Source organism: Pygocentrus nattereri, chromosome 5 (assembly GCF_015220715.1).
Source record: "Pygocentrus nattereri isolate fPygNat1 chromosome 5, fPygNat1.pri, whole genome shotgun sequence".
NCBI lineage: Eukaryota > Metazoa > Chordata > Actinopteri > Characiformes > Serrasalmidae > Pygocentrus > Pygocentrus nattereri.
Window position 1 is genome coordinate 45,605,744 of NC_051215.1, and position 18,607 is coordinate 45,624,350.

Consider the following 18,607-nt stretch of genomic DNA (forward strand, 5'->3'; position numbering starts at 1 on the left):
AGCCATGCTAAGTTGCTAACCTACTGCGGCAGCCTCTGGCGCCGGACCAGCAGTCAGTCCACTCCGGGTCCAGGCAGTCAGGGTGTGCAAACCTGTACACACGTAAAGAACATCCGCTATATTTCCGGTCAAATCCCTCACCGAGAAGGCTGTGAAAACGCTCATCTGTCCCGGTCAGCCCGTCTGCGCCCCGCTGTCCGCTGAGTCTCAGCGCTGGAGCAGAGCGACCCCCCTGCTGCTGCTGCTGGACAGAGGGAGGTAAAAAAGCAGGCGAAGCAGGGACCCAGGAAGGCGTGTGTCCCAGGGGCTACGCCGCGTTTACCTCTCTGTGCGGGTCCATCCAGCCAACATGCCTCCAGCTGCAGCACTTGACCTCCATCACACACCGAGGAGCCAACACATCTGGGGGAACCTGAACGAGACATGCTAAGAACACACAAGTGAACAGCCAGGTCAGTACACCTGTCAAAACTTTGGGGGCAACTTGGCTTCTTTTTACAACTCTTCATTTTTATTTCCTTTTATTGGTGAGTAAAAACATAAAAAATACACGCCAAGACTGAGCAGTTGTGAAAGCTGTTATTTTTAGCTGTATAAGTACATATTTTTGAAAAGCTTCATAGCTTCATCACAGTTTAATGGTCTTTGAAGTTTTGCAGCTTTCAACTATTATTAACAGCATAAATTATTATAAACAAATCAGAAATTATTTTATTTATTTATTTATTTATTTATTTGTACTTTGTTGCCATGTGGCAACAGCCTGTGACAATGGAACTGTAATCTGCAGTACATACAGCGGGAGTAAATCAGTTTACTGTTATCGGACATTTGGACATATAGCCACACATGACAGAGCCAAATATACAGTATATAAATGTTTGGAGAATTTCAGAAAGGCAGATAATTATATTAAAAAACCATCAACTAGGCAGTGAAAATAGCAGTGTCTGTGCGTCCAGTAGAAGTGTATTGATTTACTCCCATTCTGTGCACTTTAGGTTGCAGTTAAAATGCTTCATGCTGATGTCATATGGCAACAATTGTATTTTATTGTTTTATATAAAATAAAATACTTTTCTTTAAACTGTAACCCACAGACACACTTCGAGAGGGCTTCACAGGCATGTGATGCCCCCATGGTGTTGCCATATGCAGTAAAGGGTTAAAGGACGCATTGAAACCTTTTCACTAAAAGGTGGTTTAAACAGAAAAAAGGTTGAGCGCTGAGAGTTTGACATCACAGGAGGCAAAATATGTGAGGTTCATGTATTAGTAGTTATTCAAGTAGTTCTTCGTTCCAAAATCAAAAACAAACTTTTATTAAACGTTATCGCAAATCACCAACGATTATTAAAAAAAAACCTGAAAAGCTAGACGTCCCTGAGGCTTTTGGCAGGTAGTGTCCTGGTGCACATACACATCACATCGTAAACAACTCACAAACTTGGTGAAAAATATTTGTGTTGGAAATATACAGACCTCCTCTGACACGGGCCACTGCAAGGAAACTGGATGAGATCCACAGAACCACAAGCAAGAACAATCAATAAAACACTGCAGTCTTTGGATGTGAGAATGCAAGAGCTCAGATTTGCCTCAGGGTGTTGTTCACTTACAAAAATAGTTGTTGCAGAGAGAATAAGCTTCAGCCAAGACCAACCAAAGACCAACCAAAAGCCAAAATAGGAGTTGTGAGTTCCAGTTTAAGGGTTAAAAAATTATTTGACAAAAGTGTCTGCTACACTCTTTCCGTATCACAGATTTTTAAGAACAATTAAAATACATTTGCAATTTCCAATGAAAACACATTTAAGGCATTTTGTTACTTGTAGAGAAAATGCTACATTATAATAAAAGAAGAATATGCAGAATTTTTAGGTAAATAAAACCATTAGTACAAAAAGAAATATTTATTCAGAAATTTTTGTAAAAAGAGTAATAATAAAAACACAAACACATGCAAATACACATGCCGAGAGAGAGAGAGAGAGAGAGAGTGAGAGACAGACAGAGAGAGAGAGTGAGAGTGACAGAGAGAGACAGAGAGAGAGAGTGTGTGAGTGAGTGAGAGACAGAGAGAGAGAGACAGAGAGAGAGACAGAGAGAGAGAGAGAGTGTGAGTGAGTGAGAGACAGAGAGACAGAGAGAGAGAGAGAGTGTGAGTGAGTGAGAGACAGAGAGAGAGACAGAGAGAGAGAGTGAGTGAGTGAGTGAGTGAGAGAGAAACAGAGAGACAGAGAGAGAGAGAGACAAAGAGAGAAAGAGAGAGAGAGACGGAGAGAGAGAGAGAGAGTGTGAGTGAGTGAGTGAGAGAGAGAGACAGAGAGAGAGAGAGTGTGTGAGTGAGTGAGTGAGTGAGTGAGAGACAGAGAGAGAGAGAGTGAGTGAGTGAGTGAGAGAGAAACAGAGACAGAGAGAGAGAGAGACAAAGAGAGAAAGAGAGAGACGGAGAGAGAGAGAGAGTGTGAGTGAGTGAGTGAGAGAGAGAGACAGAGAGAGAGAGACAGAGAGAGAGAGAGTGTGAGTGAGTGAGTGAGAGACAGAGAGAGAGAGAGAGAGGGAGAGACAGAAAGAGAGAGAGACAGAGAGAGAGAGAGAGAGAGAGAGAGGGAGAGAGAGAAAGAGAGAGAGACAGAGAGAGAGAGAGAATAATTCTGACTCAAATGCGTTTCCATTTTAGTTATATTTTTAAGTAGTATTGACTCTAAACACCCCGTTGTGGCTCCAGGCTTATGCAACTTTCACCTGGGAAAGTGAATGTAGTGAATCTTTAAAACTTATTTGAGGAGCAAAAAACTGGTTGATTTGGAAGTATTAATTTTTGGGCTTTTCAACAATTTTCATGACTGGCTAAGACGGTGCCCTGGACTGTGTTTTCAAGACAGAAATGTGGAACGAATACCATGGAAAGCTTTCACTCTCAAAACCTCGGCCATCTAAAATAAACAGAGAATAGACACGGGTGATCTTTGCACTAGGCAAAGGTACACAGCCACCGAGGCCTCCCATATCAATTTTAAAAAAGCTATTATTTACAAGTGTACTGATTACTTTTCAGTCATTTCAATGCAGCCTCTGCCCCTGGTCATAATTATAATGGACTATTCCATGTTATGCAGTGACATAACTGCATAAAGACGGGCTGCTTTGAATAAGACAATGAAGCTTATATGAAGATTATAGAGAAAAGGTTCTTTGGTGTGATTTTCTGAGCATTCAGAGAAAATCAAAAAAGTCATCTAAGTGCAGAGAGGAAAGCAAGAGTTTTCTCAGTCAGAATAGAGTGCTGAACCAGCTCAGCAGACCATGCATAATGCAAGCGTTAATGTTGGTATAGATTGCTCCAGTGTCGCAGTAATTTGGTACCATTACCAATGACTGATTTCAAAATGTATTGGGATTATATTACTTATTACTTTAGTAAAAATGTCTTGACATAGGTTAAATAATCTTATAATGTTCTTACAACAATCTCAGTATGACAAGTATGTGATTTACTGTCTAGATTTAAGATTTTTTTCTGTAGAGGTAAAACTACATCCAGGGGGCCCAGAGCCCCACAATCACTAAATCCATCCCTGAGAATAGCCAAAGCAGAAATACACAACAATCAGCTGGAGAGGGATGTTCATATCTCCACTGCTATGCACATTTTAGTGTTTCACTGCTGCGAACACAAGATCCAAAAGATCAGCTCATTAGCAACTCATCACTGAGCTGAAGTGGGCATGTTAGAGCAGGGAAAGCAGTATAATGTGCTTCTAGGAGCAGGGATTCACCCCTTATGTTGGCCGCTTCTCAGGGTCGCGGGGGGTGCTGGAGCCTATCCCAGCAGTCATCGGGCGGAAGGCAGTATACACCCTGGACAGGTCGCCTTTCCATCGCAGTTTTATAGTCTCTGTTACAGACTATAAAACATTAAAGGTCATATTGTCAGAATACATGTTATTCCAACACAGAGCTTTGAAGTGAAATGTCACTTTTTTTTTTCTCAAAATATCTTCCTAATTGTATCATTAAGATGTGAAGTCATTTAAAGTGGTCTGATGTGAAATGATGAGAAATGCTTCATTTTAGAGTCAGAATTGGACACAGCAGTGGTGATAGGAACCAGACGTCCAGAGTCTTTAAAGCCTCTAAAAGTTACCTCACAAAAAGCTGTTATGTGGTTACAAATATGTTGTCTGATGTCTGAGAGCGACAGTTCAGGTGATGTTTTGACCTTAAATGTATTTTTTTATCCTTCTGGGTCAGAGAGTTACAAGCAGGGTGATGTAGTCATAAAAGAAAATTCTGGAAAAAAAGGTTATCACTTTTTTACCATGATCAACATTACATATAATACTCAGAAGCTGTCAGTGGTCATTTTAGATGGCACATAAAATTACTTTGTTGTAGACGTTGAAACCCCTGGTTCCTGTCACCACCACTGTGAAGAAATCTTACTTGGTAAATTTCATGTGACACCACTTTGAATGACTACATCTCATGACTGAAGAGTTAATGTTGTGATTTTGGTTTGCAGCTTATTGCATTCATGTTAAAAGTGTAAGTAGTAATTTAAGTTTCCACAGGGAAACAACTTGTGTCCAGTAACAACTTGTGAGTAAGACCAGCCAGGTTTTCTTTAGTTAAATGAGTTAAAACTAGCTTTGACTTTTAGCTGGCACTATGACCGCAGAGGCCTCAGGAGCACCTGTCCAAGGCGGTGTCCAAACTTATTTTACAGCCACATAAAAGCAGATCAGCTTGTGTCTTCGCAGTACTGGAAGTGGCTTCTTGTGTGATAGGTTCTTTCCAGGAACCACCTGTGACTACATGCTAGTGCAATAACTTATTAAAGTAATTTATCATGTGAAACATCCATGTTTGAACAGAATTTTAAGCTGAGTTCAGACATATAAGGTTGAACCTGAATACTGAATACAGGGTGAGCACACGGACAAAGAAATGTGAGCCAACATTTCAGTTCCCCTCATAACTACATGACTTACATAACGCTGCTGTCGGAAGAAAACCTTGTATCTCCAAAATAGAAATTTTACAGGAGAAGGACAAAACATACTTTACTTTCAATGTCAATAGAACCAGAATTTTTCCCATGTCATTTCTTTCAGGCCATTCATCATAAAATTTACAAACAATGTAAATAGTAACAGATACTTTCAAATTATGCCAAAAACTGAAAAATGCCAAAAACGGACATACAAGGTTTTCTTCTGACAGCAATGCTAAATTAGTTCCACAGTAGCCACTGAGTTATAATAGATTCTGTATAATACATATTAATAATTCAGTGATAATAGCCATAGTATTCTGGTTTTCAGCTAAACCTTTGTGTTCATTTTCCTAGTTACTACTGTTTAGTCTGCTAAGGCGCTTTAGGTATGATTTATTCATTTACTATGACAGCACCTGGTGCTCTTACCCTGTGTCCCTGTTGCCCCTTTCGCGGTTATCTCAGACTGAGATCTACTGAAACCATTTCTGCACAGTCAAATAGTTAAGATGAAAGTGCTTCTGAGTGGTTGTCCATTCTAGAGAAGTGAAAGGATTCAGAATTGTAGACAGTGGTGGTGATGGGAACCAGATGGCCAAGGCATGTTATTATAAGTTATTTTAAAATTCGTGGTGGACAGGTATATGTGTGGCATTATAAAGCAAAATAGTCCCAAAAGATATCTTTTCCCCTTAAGATTTAGCGCTATTTCATTATTATCAACATCGCATTAAAAAATAAATAAAACCCAGTAGATGCGTTTTGATAAGTAAATAAATGGCTAAGTTACCACAGCTGTAGATAATAAAAGGCCACCGCTGTATAGAAATCATAGTCGGTAGGTTTCTCTGCAATGTCACAATTTCACATCAAACCATTCTTAATGACTTTGTTTACATTACAACCACAGAACTAAACAGAGAGGGTTGAAAAAAATTCAGTGGAATTCCCCTTTAATCCAAAGGAGGATTTTCGGGAATCTGGCAACCGGGCCCCTGGACTCTCGGTGTATGCTAGCTGGCTGGCTAACTACTTGTAGGCGAAGGACAGGCAGCTGACGGTGAGAAACATATCAGGTACAAACATAGTGCTGTTCTAGTGTATGTGACTCTTTTAGTCGCGTTTACTAAACGCAGGCGGATTAGAAGGATGTTTTTAGCGAACATACTGGTATCAGTTGGTTTACATGGCAGGGTTTTGGTCTAATTTGCTAGCGGTAGCTAACGTCAACTAGGTTATCCATCTAGCAACTTTGGCTCGTTGACTGCTCTCCGAATAACAAGCGCGGTCGGTTTACTACAGCAGCTCGGTTTTGAGTGTTTTTGCCCGGTCAGTCTGACTTAAATTGCGTGCTCTCTTAGAATGGCAGTTTTAACACGACGGTGAACAGGTAGCCTGTGACATTAGCTGTGTAGCTAAGTTGGGTTAGCTTAGCTGCCAGGACTGGTGTTAGCAGAATACAGCTACTATTCGTTAGCCTCCAGATTTGAGAACTTATTGCTGAATTTCTTCAGATGTCACAGACACCACCGGTGTTTGCAGTTTAGTGCAGATGGACAGTTCAGACATGCTATGCTGGTGACATTTGTACCTCTAAACCTGCCATGAAGTCATGCAGGTTAATGTCTGTGCTTATTTCAGGGGCTGTCCTGAAGTCGAAGATAAACATGTCCCACAACGACGAGGGGTATGTAGTACGCATCCGTGGTTTACCTTGGTCGTGCACACAAGAGGAAGTGGCCTCGTTTTTCTCTGGTAGGTCCAAAACTAAGTTGGCTTCTTAGTTGACTTTGTTAGTCACTCTCAGGGCACGTACCTGCAGTGCACTTACCTAACCTAACGTCTTACTGAAACAGGTGAAGAAGCAGTGGAAATCTCTGATCTGCTGTAAACTGGGAAGACGAAGTGTGCAATCTTGACAATCTGTTTTTTTTTATCTTGCAGACTGTGACATTGTAGGGAAAGTGAATGGAGTGTGCTTCACCTTCTCCAAGGAGGGAAGGCCCAGTGGAGAGGCTTTTGTCGAGCTAAAAACAGCAGAGGACTTTAAAAAAGCCCTCGCAAAGGACCGTAAATATATGGGCCATCGATATATTGAAGGTATTAGACAAACCCTTTCAGGTGTTTAATCTGGATGTAAGATCTCGAGAATGTTTACTCGGTGCCATAGAACTGTTTTTGATTGTAGTGCATAAATAATGAAAGCAGCTGCTCATGCCTCACTGTGCAGTGTTCAAGTCGAACCGCAGTGAGATGGACTGGGTGCTGAAACGCTGTGGCCCAACAGACTACGACAGCTGTAGTGGCTGCATGCTAAGGCTCAGAGGGCTGCCTTTCGGCTGCAGTAAAGAGGAAATTGTGCAGTTCTTTGCAGGTATGTTTTCGTACCTGTGCGGTCGTTGAAGATAACACTGTTAGTCTGCTGATATCTGTAATTGCAGTTGTTAGAACTGTGGAGGGTTTTTAGTCTTTTTGTTGTTGTGAGAGTACTGTCTTCCATTGAAGTCAAACATTAACCTAAGCTTGACCCATGCAGTGTTTAAGAACATTATCTTTGCATAGGCAGTTTAACTTGTGACTAACATAGTTTCACTTAACGTATCATGGGTAAAATACATTTAAATCTGTCAAAAAGAGATTATCCCCTGATGCAACCACAAAGATTGCTTTTAAGTTATTTTTTTTGTCCAAAACGTTTAGTGTGTGACAGGAAAATATTTTTAGTGGTGTGCTCTAGGGGTTTTAAATATAGGGGATGATGTAAGAGACTAAATTGGGGGGACTTTTTTTTTCCACACATGAGAATGTTGCTATTTAACATGTCCCCCCCTGTGGGGTTATTTGTCCTTGGGTTAAAGGGTTGAAAATCGTGCCAAATGGGATTACATTGCCGATGGACTACCAGGGGAGGAGCACAGGGGAAGCCTTCGTGCAGTTTGCCTCAAAGGAGATAGCAGAAAAAGCTCTGGGGAAACACAAGGAAAGAATAGGGCACAGGTGGGGCCGGCAAGACTGGGCTGGGTGATAATGCTATCTGTAATGTGGGGTTGGGGGTCATGCATCTTTCTGCTTTAGAAAAAGATGGTATGATCATATTGTTAAACTTGGCATGTATCTCATTGCATTGTTTTGGGGGAAGATGTTGAAATTTAACAGGAGTAACATGTAATCTAATTGTCATCTTGTGGGGTAAATCACTGCTGAACTAATTTACAGAGGAGCCTTTTAATGACAGAGGCACTTCAAAAAACTTTTAAGAGCTGTTTATAATAACTATAACATACTGCAGTGAGAGTAGCACTATAGGCACTTTTTCCTCCCTCCCTCTGGTTTCTAAACATTTAGTCATTTGTGTTTTCTGTGGTAATTAAATAAGTCATTGTTTCTGGAAATTGACTCTAAGCTCTCCTCGTTGCTGTGAAACAAATGCAGCAGTTAAGCATATGTTTGTTACTAACAACCTACATTTCAAACAAACTCAGGTACATAGAGATATTCAAAAGCAGCCGAAATGAAATCCGTGCATACTACGAGGTGCCCCGAAGAATGATGGGACAGAGACCTAGTCCATATGACAGACCGATGATGGGTCGTGGGGGCTTCTTTGGTCCTGGACCTGCAAGGGGAGGTGCTGTAATGGACCAGATGCGCAGTGGAGGTGGTTACAGTGGTGGTATGTGTGTGTATTGTTTAAACAATCAAATTGTTACTAGTTTTGCATTTTCACTTTTGAAGCTTTAGATGATGATGTAGGTCTGTTTTCCATGTTATTTATAAAAATTGCCACTCCCATCAGTTGCTTTTATATTTATCATACAAAAGATTGATTAGGTAAACATACCTTCATTTCTAGGTAATCCGCTGTTTAGGATCTTTGAATGGCTTTGGTCTACAGATGTGATTTGCTCCACAGGTTATAGTGGCTTTGACAACTACAATGGCTTTAACAACTACTGCTTTGGTAATGGAATGTTTGAAGAGCGTGCGAGGGGTGATCGAGGAAGAGGAGGGATGGGAGGTCATGGCTACAGCACAGGGGAACCTGGCTCAGGCTTTCACAGTGGACACTTTGTACACATGAGAGGTCTTCCCTTCCGTGCAACAGAGGCAGACGTAGCCAATGTAAGGTCTGCCTCAAGGTCACCTTTATAATCCCTCTCATGATTAGTGTAATGGTACACATTTTGCTTTATTTGTACCTTTTGTTCCAGTTCTTTGCTCCGCTGAATCCGATTCGGGTGCACATTGATGTTGGACCCAATGGAAAGCCCACTGGAGAGGCAGATGTAGAGTTTGGATCTCATGAAGACGCTGTATCAGCCATGTCAAAAGACAAGAACCACATGCGTATGTGTTTCCTTTTTCATACCTGTTCTAAGGTTGCAGAGCCATGTCTGTGTAGTTGACTCTTGCATCAGGTTTGGTCAAAGGGCACTCTGCTCTCAGATGATACAACCCCCCCCGAATCATTTTCTTGTGGGTTTCCTCACCATGTTATTTTCCCCCACAGAACACCGTTATATAGAGCTTTTCTTGAACTCGACCTCGAGTGGAGCATCTGAAATGGGTTAGTATCACATTCATAGACCCTTTTTCAAAAGTACATTTCAAACAGTCAGCTTGAATGTAATTACCTTTTTTATTCTTAAAGAAAATTAATATTTAATCATAAATAGGTCGTGGTGGTGGTTTCTATGGCAACTCTGGAGGCATGGGCTCTCGAGGAAGTGGACTGAGGGGCATGTTCTGAAGAGAACACATTTTACAAGAAGTAATTTTTCTGATAGAAGGTTCTTTTCTATTGAGATGTATCACATGTTCATATAAAAATTAAGCAGAGTTTTTTCCAGACTCCGAGTGGAATTAAAAAGTATAAAGTATATAAATAATTATATATAGGTTGACCAGCAACTGTACATTTTGCTTATTAAATTTTATATTAAATCCTCCTGTTTGTTTCACTCGTTACTTTTTTTTTTTCTTAGTCTGTTGTCATCTTTGTAGATCTGCAATCTCAAGGGTCACTGTGATGGGCTGCCATCTTTATTGAATAAGATAAGCGAGCCTTTTTCCCCAGCATATGAATTGTTCTGGCTGTTAACTGTTTTTCTTGAATAGTCACTTTAATTGCAGACTTGATGTTCAAGTAATGATTGTCAATTGAATCATTTCTTATAAGTTAAAAAAAATGTTCCTTGGAAAATAAACTTTTTAAGTGTGTACAGATCATTGCAAAACATTTGTTCTGATTACATGATATTACATGTTTTCACAGATGGGGAATATTTGCATTTTCATTTAATTTGTGTTGCATTTCTTTGAAGGACTGTACAAGGCACAGCTACATTAAAACAAATGTTTATGTAAAATGTAAAAAATGAAGGAATGTTTCTCTTACTTGAAAAATCAGGACAGTCATGGAAATCCTCAGAACACAATTGCCTAAGTTGCTTATGTCCACATTGACCTAATTTAGCAAATGCCTCTAATTTTAACAAAGCAGTGTAAATGTTAAATATGATGTATTTAAATGGATATTCTGTTATTGATGCAGATACATGAGCCAGATCTCTAGCCATGTAAACAAGAAGTCCAAAGACGTACAAGGGGGGGGAAATAAATATTTCACTGTAAATATTTGCTGCTTCAAATATTTTAAAATCATGAATAAATCTGCTTTACAAACCTGCACTTGCTGCAAGATGATTATAGTTTGTCAAGTGTCAACTGCTGAATTTCAAGTGGCTCACTGACCTGTTCTCAGAAGATTACAGGCTAGGACCACTTGGAGGTGGGAAGTGAATAAAAGAGCGTATGACCTGATGTTTTGTCAACTTTAGTAGTTAAAGGCATGTGTACAGTTCAACAGTTCAAGTGTTTCACATTTGAACTAATGTCAATTTGTTAACCGTTGTGTTAAAGAACAGTTTAAACTTCAATATAAAGATCATAAATATTTACGGTCAGTAGCGTTCCAGTTCTCCACTTTAAAAAAACATGCCTTTGCATACATGTCTATGCACTATAGTGTGAAATAATACTTTGAGACGCAATAGTTACAGGACATGTGACTGTGCTACTTCATGGATCCACCTTAATAATATTTAAGCAGCATCCAAAGCTTTAGTGCTTCATAGTCATGTGAAAAGGCCCTATTCATTTGAATACAAAATAAAAAATAAACTTAAACAAGATCATAATACACCATTTCGTTTCTGTCAGAGTAAGAAGAAAGTACTGTTTGCCCTCCGTCCCTTGGAGGTAATCTTACAGTACAGGCCTGGAATGCTGTCCTGAAATAAGCACCTAACCTATTTGGAATATTAATACACTTTAGTGCTGCTCACTTGTAGTGCTCAAAATATGAGTAAGCCATCTATGGTCACTTTTGAGCCTTTAGAAAACAACAGAAGCCAATGACCCAGCATGTTCACCACACCCAGTTCCTTCTTTGGGCACTTCACATTATTTTGAACAGCTACCTTGCTTGTGTGTGCTGTTCTGAGGCAGTTCAGAAAAACCACTATTAGAAATGTAAACTTCTAACACTGAGGAACAGGTGCAGCCATTTTGGTCACTTTCATTTACCTTGACAAGATGCAGGAAAAAAAAAAAAAGGTGGTCAGAGTTAAAGCCAACACTGGCCGCTTTGGCAGCATGTAATCGTGTGCATGTGAGTGCCTGTGTCTTATGTGGTGTTGGACGAGCAGCGCTGAAGGAGCAGAGCATGGCACGTGTCGCAAACCCGGACAGGCTTCGGCGAAGCAGGGAGTGGCAACTCGTTATCCGAGCAAGCGTTACAGAAGATCTCCCCACAGTTCCTGCAGTGATGCTGCAAAAGGAAGACGAGAAAAGAGATTATGTACATGCAGCCATCCATGGAAGTTTTCACTTTAGGAATAGAGCATCACTGGCAGTTTAAGCTGCTGAATGTTGCGGGCAGTTTTACCCAGATCAGGTCAGTCTTACCAAGAACCTGCATTCAATAGTGCACAAAATGACTACTGTGACAAACGGGCCTGACAACTCTCCATGGGCTGGAGGTCAGGGAACCAGCCTCGTGACCGGAAGGTCACCGGTTCGATCCCCAGAACCGACAGCACATGACTTATTAGTGTCCTTGAGCAAGACACCTAACCCCCAACTGCTCCCCGGGCGCTGCGGATTGGGCTGCCCACCGCTCCGGGCAAGTGTGCTCACTGCCCCCTAGTGTGTGTGTGCACTCACTAGTGTGTATGTGGTGTTTCACTTCACGGACGGGTTAAATGCGGAGGTGGAATTTCCACATTGTGGGACTAATAAGGGTCTCTTAATCTTAAATGTGGCCCTAAAAAGGACGACACTAAAATAAACAGTGTAAATGTCAGATCTCATGATCTGACAAAGTCAGCCTGAGATCTTTTTGTGAAAGCACTTCAACAGATTTATAAACTATGCCAAAATCTGATCATTAAAATTTCAGAAGTATCTTTTTTGATGACAGAATCAGTAACAAACCCAGACCACACTGAATACTATCTAAAGCTTTAAATTGTTTATCCTAATACACAGTGAGGGAAAACTTTAATAGAAAATTTAATAGAAAAGTTTTTTGTTATTCAAAATGCTAACAGTGTGTATACAGTGGAGCCTAAAAATCTACTAGTGAATTTTGCATTCCTTTTTAATTGAACACATACATATTCTTTACAAATTACATCACCAGCCCAATAATCTGAAGCAAAAGCAGAATCTTTAAAATATTTACATGAATTTAAGAATTTCTTTGTGTTTGTCCCCCATTTGCTGTAACGTCAGTGTGCTCTCCAGCTGGCACTGACTCTGATCACTAACAACGAAAACCTCTGATGAGTAGATCAAATCTACCACAGTCTTCTGAACACATGCTTCAATAGAAGGATTAAGAATTAAGAATAAATAAATAAATAAAACAACCTTTTGTACAAAGACCTTAACATGATCGATTCACAAGTTTGCTTATATTTGAAGCATCACAAATAGGACAGGATCTTCATTATTTCTTTCATTTTACACATTACACTTTTCTTTGTTTTGATTTTTTTGTTTCAAAAATCTAAAACCTTTGTTGTTTATTTCAAGAATTAAATGAAAACAATCCCAGATTGTCAATGTGGTCTCAGACTGTAGGACCCCACTTATCCACTTTAGTTACACACAATGTCTTTTGACTTTGTAATCTTAACTAATAAACATGAATAAAGTATTTGTAAGCATAAACAAAGAGGTTCAAAATATAAAATGAATTTGGAAAATGCTTTCAGATACCATAATAACACTTTTGACAATTACAGCCTCAAGACGCCTACAGTAAGGAATTAGCTTCTTTGCAGTATTGTGGTTCAGTTTCAGCCCATTCCTCAACTTCCTTCAATTCCCCAACTTTAGAGGCTCCCTCTGATACACTTTCAAATTCCTCCATGTTCAGTGGGATTCAAGTCAGGATACTGGCTAGGCCACACAAGCGCCATCACCTTCCTTTTAAATCCCAGTCTTGAGTTATTCTTGCTGTGCGTTTTCGATCATTATCTTGTTGATGCGCCCATCTTCTCCCCCCCTTTTTGGGCAATGAGATTAAATTCTCCTCTTGTGTACATCCTACTACATGATGGTCCCACCTTCACTGTGGGAACACGCAACCTTTATTTCTCCATTCATGAACAGCTGAAATATTGCCAAAGACTTCTATTTTTTGTGGAAAATTCAGACGTGCATTTCTGTGCTTAATTTAAGCAGAGGATTTTTTGAGTGGGGTGTAGGAACATCACACGTCATCGCTCACTGTTCTTTGTGTAACTGCGAATCCTGCTGATTTCATGTCATCCTGCAATTCTCTTCAAGTGACTGCTGGCTTCTCTCTTACCTTACATATTAGTCTGAGAGGAACGCTGGGACATCTGCTTAGTTGTAGTTCCATAAACTTACCAACTGAAAACGATCAAACCAGATTAACTGACCGGGACGTTTAAGGGCTTTGCAATGGTCCCTCCAACTGAGAGCCGTTTGGCAATCATGTCTCTGAGAACTTCACCATGTTTACTACTTGTTGCATTTGCACCAGAACATTTTTATTTTTTGCAACATTCATATCGCTGATGTCAGAACAAAACCCTGTATCTCCAAAATGGTAACTTTACAGGAGAAATGAAAAAACCTACTTCACTGTCAATGGAACCAGACCCCCCCCCCCCACCCCCATCCCCAAATAATTTTGGGCTCTTTCATTTGATCCATTCATCACGTAATTTACACACAATGTAAAGAACAACAGGCATTTTCAAATTAAGTCAAAAAATTTGAAAAAAAATGTAGATACAAGGTTTTGTTCCGACAGCAGTGGTATGTAGAACTTTATTTACTTTTAACCCTTTATATGTATATTTTTATATAGTGTCAACTGTGATTTTAAGTATATATTTGCTTATGCTTATAAATACTTCATTTTTGTTCATACATCGTATTTATACATACAAAGTCAAACATTATATGTATAAGTTTGAAGTGGATATATGCAAGGGAAGTAGCTTCTGTAACAAAAAAAAAAAAAGTAAATATATACTTATACACATTTAGGTGACTGAATTGTGGTTCATGCTCTGACCTTTCTCCTGGAGATGGAGAACTCCTTTTCACAAAGCTTGCAATGTGTGGCGTCTTTGTCTTTAAGCCACACCTGCCCACCCTAAAGCAGTAACAAACAATTTATCCCATCTGCATTGGTTGCAGTGGCAGGTTAAAACTTTTATTTCATTAACTCCTTAATGAATTACATCAGAAAATGTAGGCACAGCACATACCTGAAGAGCTTTATTGGCCTCTTTTATGTCCTCAATTTTCAGTTTTGACCTGAGAAACATGGTAAAATATGGATGACATGATTGAGTTTATGCTGCAAAAGCAGCTAGACAGAACTATAACAAACCAATCAATCTGTAAATAAATTTGGTGGATATAGGGGACAACGTACTCGCTGAGCTTGCAGCCTAGCTCCTCCAGAGCCTGCTCCTGTTCCTCACAAATACCCTTCAGCTGCGTGTTTTCATCCTGCAATCTGTGAAACTCCTGAGAGAAGACAGCAAGACAATTCAAACTTCCTCACCATCATTATGAGACAATGCCTAAATAGGTACATTTGTATGTCACCAAACAAATGATGACTCTTAAAAATCATGGGGAAACATATTTTTATGGGGCATATTAACAGGTATTTGAGTTTACAGCGCAGATGTAACAGAAATGAATGTATCCTTTTGCTTGTGGTTTAGCTCAGACTTAACCATGTCTACTTATCTTCAGATCATACTGACAAACCGAAAAAGTGCAAAAGAGTGTTTGTATTTACTTTCTTGAGTGCATTAATTTGCTGAGCCTCGGCATTCAGCTGGGCGACGGTGTCTCGTTCTCGCTCTAGGTCGTTCTGTAAGGTTTGCCTCCACTCTCTCTCAATTTTCAAGTCGGTTTCCAGCTGCAACCTGCAGAAAATGGAAACAGGTCAAATTAAACAGGTATTCACAGATTCACCTCATTGATCATTGCTCAGGAATTCAAATCACAATGGCACTGAACATTTTTTGGGGGAAAAAACAAAAACAAAAAAAAAAAAACAAACACAATGCCAGTCATCTAAACTCTGCCAGGGCCTCTGATTAGGACCAGGCACTGCTAATAATACAGAAGAAGAAAAGCAGAAGCAAAATAAACTGACTGGGGTAAAGGTGAAGTAAGCTGCTAAACTTACATCTGCTTCTCTCTCTGGCCTATCTGCTTTTGGAGGCTGTCTGCTTTGTTGGCGAAGTCCTGCTTGAATCGGCGCATTCCGTCCTCAGCACTCAGACGGTCCCTCTCGGCGTCCTGCAATCTGGTGTAATTCAAACCAACTGGGTAAAACTGAGGCTCCGATCACAAGGGAAAGGGAATGGCAATGGAATGGAACAAATGGCCAAAAAAAAAAAAAAAAAAAAAAAAAAAAGAGGGCTAAGAGTCGACAGGCAAGCTACCTCACCATAGACCGGCAACAAATATGCAAATAGCCAGACAGAAGGAAAGAGGTGAACTAGAAATTTAGAAGAGGTAAGATCACAGTTAAGGGCACTGTTTTTTTTTTATTGCCTGAAACATTTGGACACATATCCTGCCTCATAAGAATGTAGAATAATGTTAGTAAAGTAACGTTCAGCTTTTTTAAAAGAGTATAAGTACCACTGAAAATATAAAGAACTCATCCAAGAAATGTTTAGGAATATTTTAAAACATCTAAATTTATTGATGATCTGGATAAAAGATACAGCATATTCATTGTCATCTCTTGTTAAAATTGTACAGCCATATGTTTGTCATATTACAGTACCACGAGAGAGAACTTTGCTGGAATCACTAAACAATATGTGGGGGGAAAAAAACAATATCCACTATTAAACGAAACCTAAAAATAGGCTAATATAGAACAGCCAAACCCATTACTTTCACAACATTGCATATTCCCAAACACCTTGTGTTACATGACAAACAAGAACTTTATCTTAATATCAGAAGGAAATATCTTTGACAAGTTTGTACTGATGCTCTGTATCTGTACTGGCACATTTTACAAATGACATGGCAAGAGTTCGTGTTTGGCTAAGCAGGTCTTTATCGCTGTTTTTATTGAATGCAGTGAAAGATTTCAATATCACAGTGAGGGGTAAAATGATTGAGTTAACACAGGGCAGAGGATGAGGAAAATAAAGACAAAAAAAGGGAAGAACAAAAAGGGAAAGAGGATGTAAACATCAGTGAATTTCATCCAAAGCTTTGAAAAATTGTTAAGCAATGCACTTGTTAAAATTATCACAAATAAGATGGCAGTAAATCAACGGAGAAGAAAGGGAGGGATGGTGAGTGTGGACAGAGACATGAACGAGCCTGACAGCACCACGTCACACAACCTAATAAACACAAAACACTAACGCTTGAGTGGCCAGGTGAAATAAAGTCATTCAGTAGATCTTCACACAACATGCAAAACGCTGTGCATGCTAGCCTGGCCAATAAGCAAAATTCTGGAGCCTCATAGGTCAAGTCCCATTAGGCTTAAGCTGACAGTATTCAATGCGAACCTAAAACACACACACACACACACACACACACACACACACACACACACACACACTCACTCACTCACTCACTCACTCACTCACTCACTCACTCACTCACTCACTCACTCACTCACTCACTCACTCACTCACTCACTCACTCACTCACTCACTCACTCACTCACTCACTCACTCACTCACTCATACACACTTCCACAGGTGCATTCAGACTAGCAGTTGCTAGACTATATACAAATACTGGTTTCATTTTTTTCAACAAACATTCACAGAAACATATAATAACACTTTTCAGGGCTGGCAATAAAAACCTGTATAAACATCCCACTAAAGTAAAATCAATACTGAAACACTGAAGTGGGATTTCAACTCTCGATGGAACAGTATGTGAAGAATAATAAAAATAGAAGGCAGTCTTTAGTAGATTTTAACCTGTATTAATTGAACAGTTCAAAAACAAATTTGATGTTTTACCTTATGAACACTATTGGTTTTTTTGTAAAACATGCGCTCATTTGTTGGCACTTTGTTACATTATCTTTCTTTTTCAAATCACTAGTCATTCGAGAACTAAAGACCAATTGATCCGGTTTTGAAACTGGGCTCTTTGCCATTCTTCCAACATACAAGTCTTCAGCTGTTCATACAGGCACAAGCTTCAGTGTCGCATTCTGCACTTCATAATGTGTCCCATATTTTCAATGGGAAACTGGTCTGGACTTTAGGCAGGCCAGTCAAGCACTCGCACTCCCTAATTATGCAGCCATGCTGTTAAAACACCTGCCGAATGTGGCTTGAGGTTCTCATGCCGAAATAAGGATGGATATTCCAGAAAAAGACGTCTAGAAGACGACATATGATGCTCCAGAATCTGTATGCATCATTCAGTATTAATGGTGTCTTCACAGATGTGCATGTTAGTCATGCCATGGACACCAATACAACCTCACACCAAGATAGACCCTGGCTTTTGAACTTCATACAGGTAACAATGTGGATTATGCATTGTTGTCGGTGAGATGCATCAAAAACCTAGCAATCACAACTGAGTAATGCTGCTTTTTTAACAGCTGGATTATTTGTTGACAGATGTTTCTCGACCCATCCTTGCTTATGAAGAACAAGGCCTTTCCTAGATGCTCCTTTTAAACCTTACCATTACTGCATCACCTGTTTAAGATGTTTTTGAACATTTGACACTGCTGTTCTAGTCTTAAATGGTCCCTTTCACAACCTTTTGGAACATTTTGCTGTTTCAAAATGAGTGTATCTTTGTAAAAACAGCTAAGATGAAACAAAGTCAAATTGGATGTACAAATCACTGCTTTCTGCTTTTATTTCCATTTCACATACTGTCCCAACCTTTTCTGAAATTGAGGTTTGTAGTATTTTTCATTTATGCCCACAGGAAGAAACCTTTTCTACTGCTGTGGGCACTAATCTGAATGCACCCCAGGAACATGGTTTTGCACTACACCAGGCAACTTATGTTTCCATA

General features: G+C 39.7%; 2 protein-coding genes across 6 annotated transcripts in view; one reads left to right on the forward strand and one right to left on the reverse strand.

Annotated features, from left to right (window-relative positions):
* On the forward strand, nt 1–10,693 carry hnrnph3 (heterogeneous nuclear ribonucleoprotein H3 (2H9)). 3 transcript variants are annotated; one of them, XM_017715881.2, is made up of 10 exons: nt 1–452; nt 6,644–6,757; nt 6,947–7,102; nt 7,233–7,376; nt 7,861–7,999; nt 8,485–8,675; nt 8,916–9,124; nt 9,214–9,349; nt 9,513–9,569; nt 9,679–10,693. In XM_017715881.2, the coding sequence occupies exons 2-10, from the start codon at nt 6,670–6,672 to the stop codon at nt 9,750–9,752; spliced, it is 1,194 nt and encodes a 397-aa protein (XP_017571370.1). In that variant the 5' UTR covers nt 1–452; nt 6,644–6,669; the 3' UTR covers nt 9,753–10,693. The 3 variants fall into 3 exon arrangements, with proteins under 3 accessions (XP_017571370.1, XP_017571369.1, XP_017571368.1); XM_017715880.2 differs by lacking the exon at nt 1–452 and adding an exon at nt 5,971–6,062; XM_017715879.2 differs by lacking the exon at nt 1–452 and adding an exon at nt 5,974–6,078.
* Nucleotides 9,988–18,607, reverse strand: part of rufy2 (RUN and FYVE domain containing 2) — a 20,537-nt gene continuing 11,917 nt past the window's right edge. For 2 of the 3 annotated variants that reach the window (XM_017715878.2, XM_017715877.2), the window contains 6 exons: nt 15,759–15,878; nt 15,363–15,492; nt 14,988–15,082; nt 14,818–14,866; nt 14,622–14,702; nt 9,988–11,834 (listed from right to left, as the gene is read on the reverse strand). In XM_017715878.2, coding sequence (XP_017571367.1) covers nt 11,691–11,834; nt 14,622–14,702; nt 14,818–14,866; nt 14,988–15,082; nt 15,363–15,492; nt 15,759–15,878 — 619 coding nt within the window. In that variant the 3' untranslated portion in view covers nt 9,988–11,690. Of the gene's footprint in view, nt 11,835–14,621; nt 14,703–14,817; nt 14,867–14,987; nt 15,083–15,362; nt 15,493–15,758; nt 15,879–16,252; nt 16,655–18,607 lie in introns of those variants that run through there. The other variant, XM_037538561.1, reaches the window with a different exon arrangement.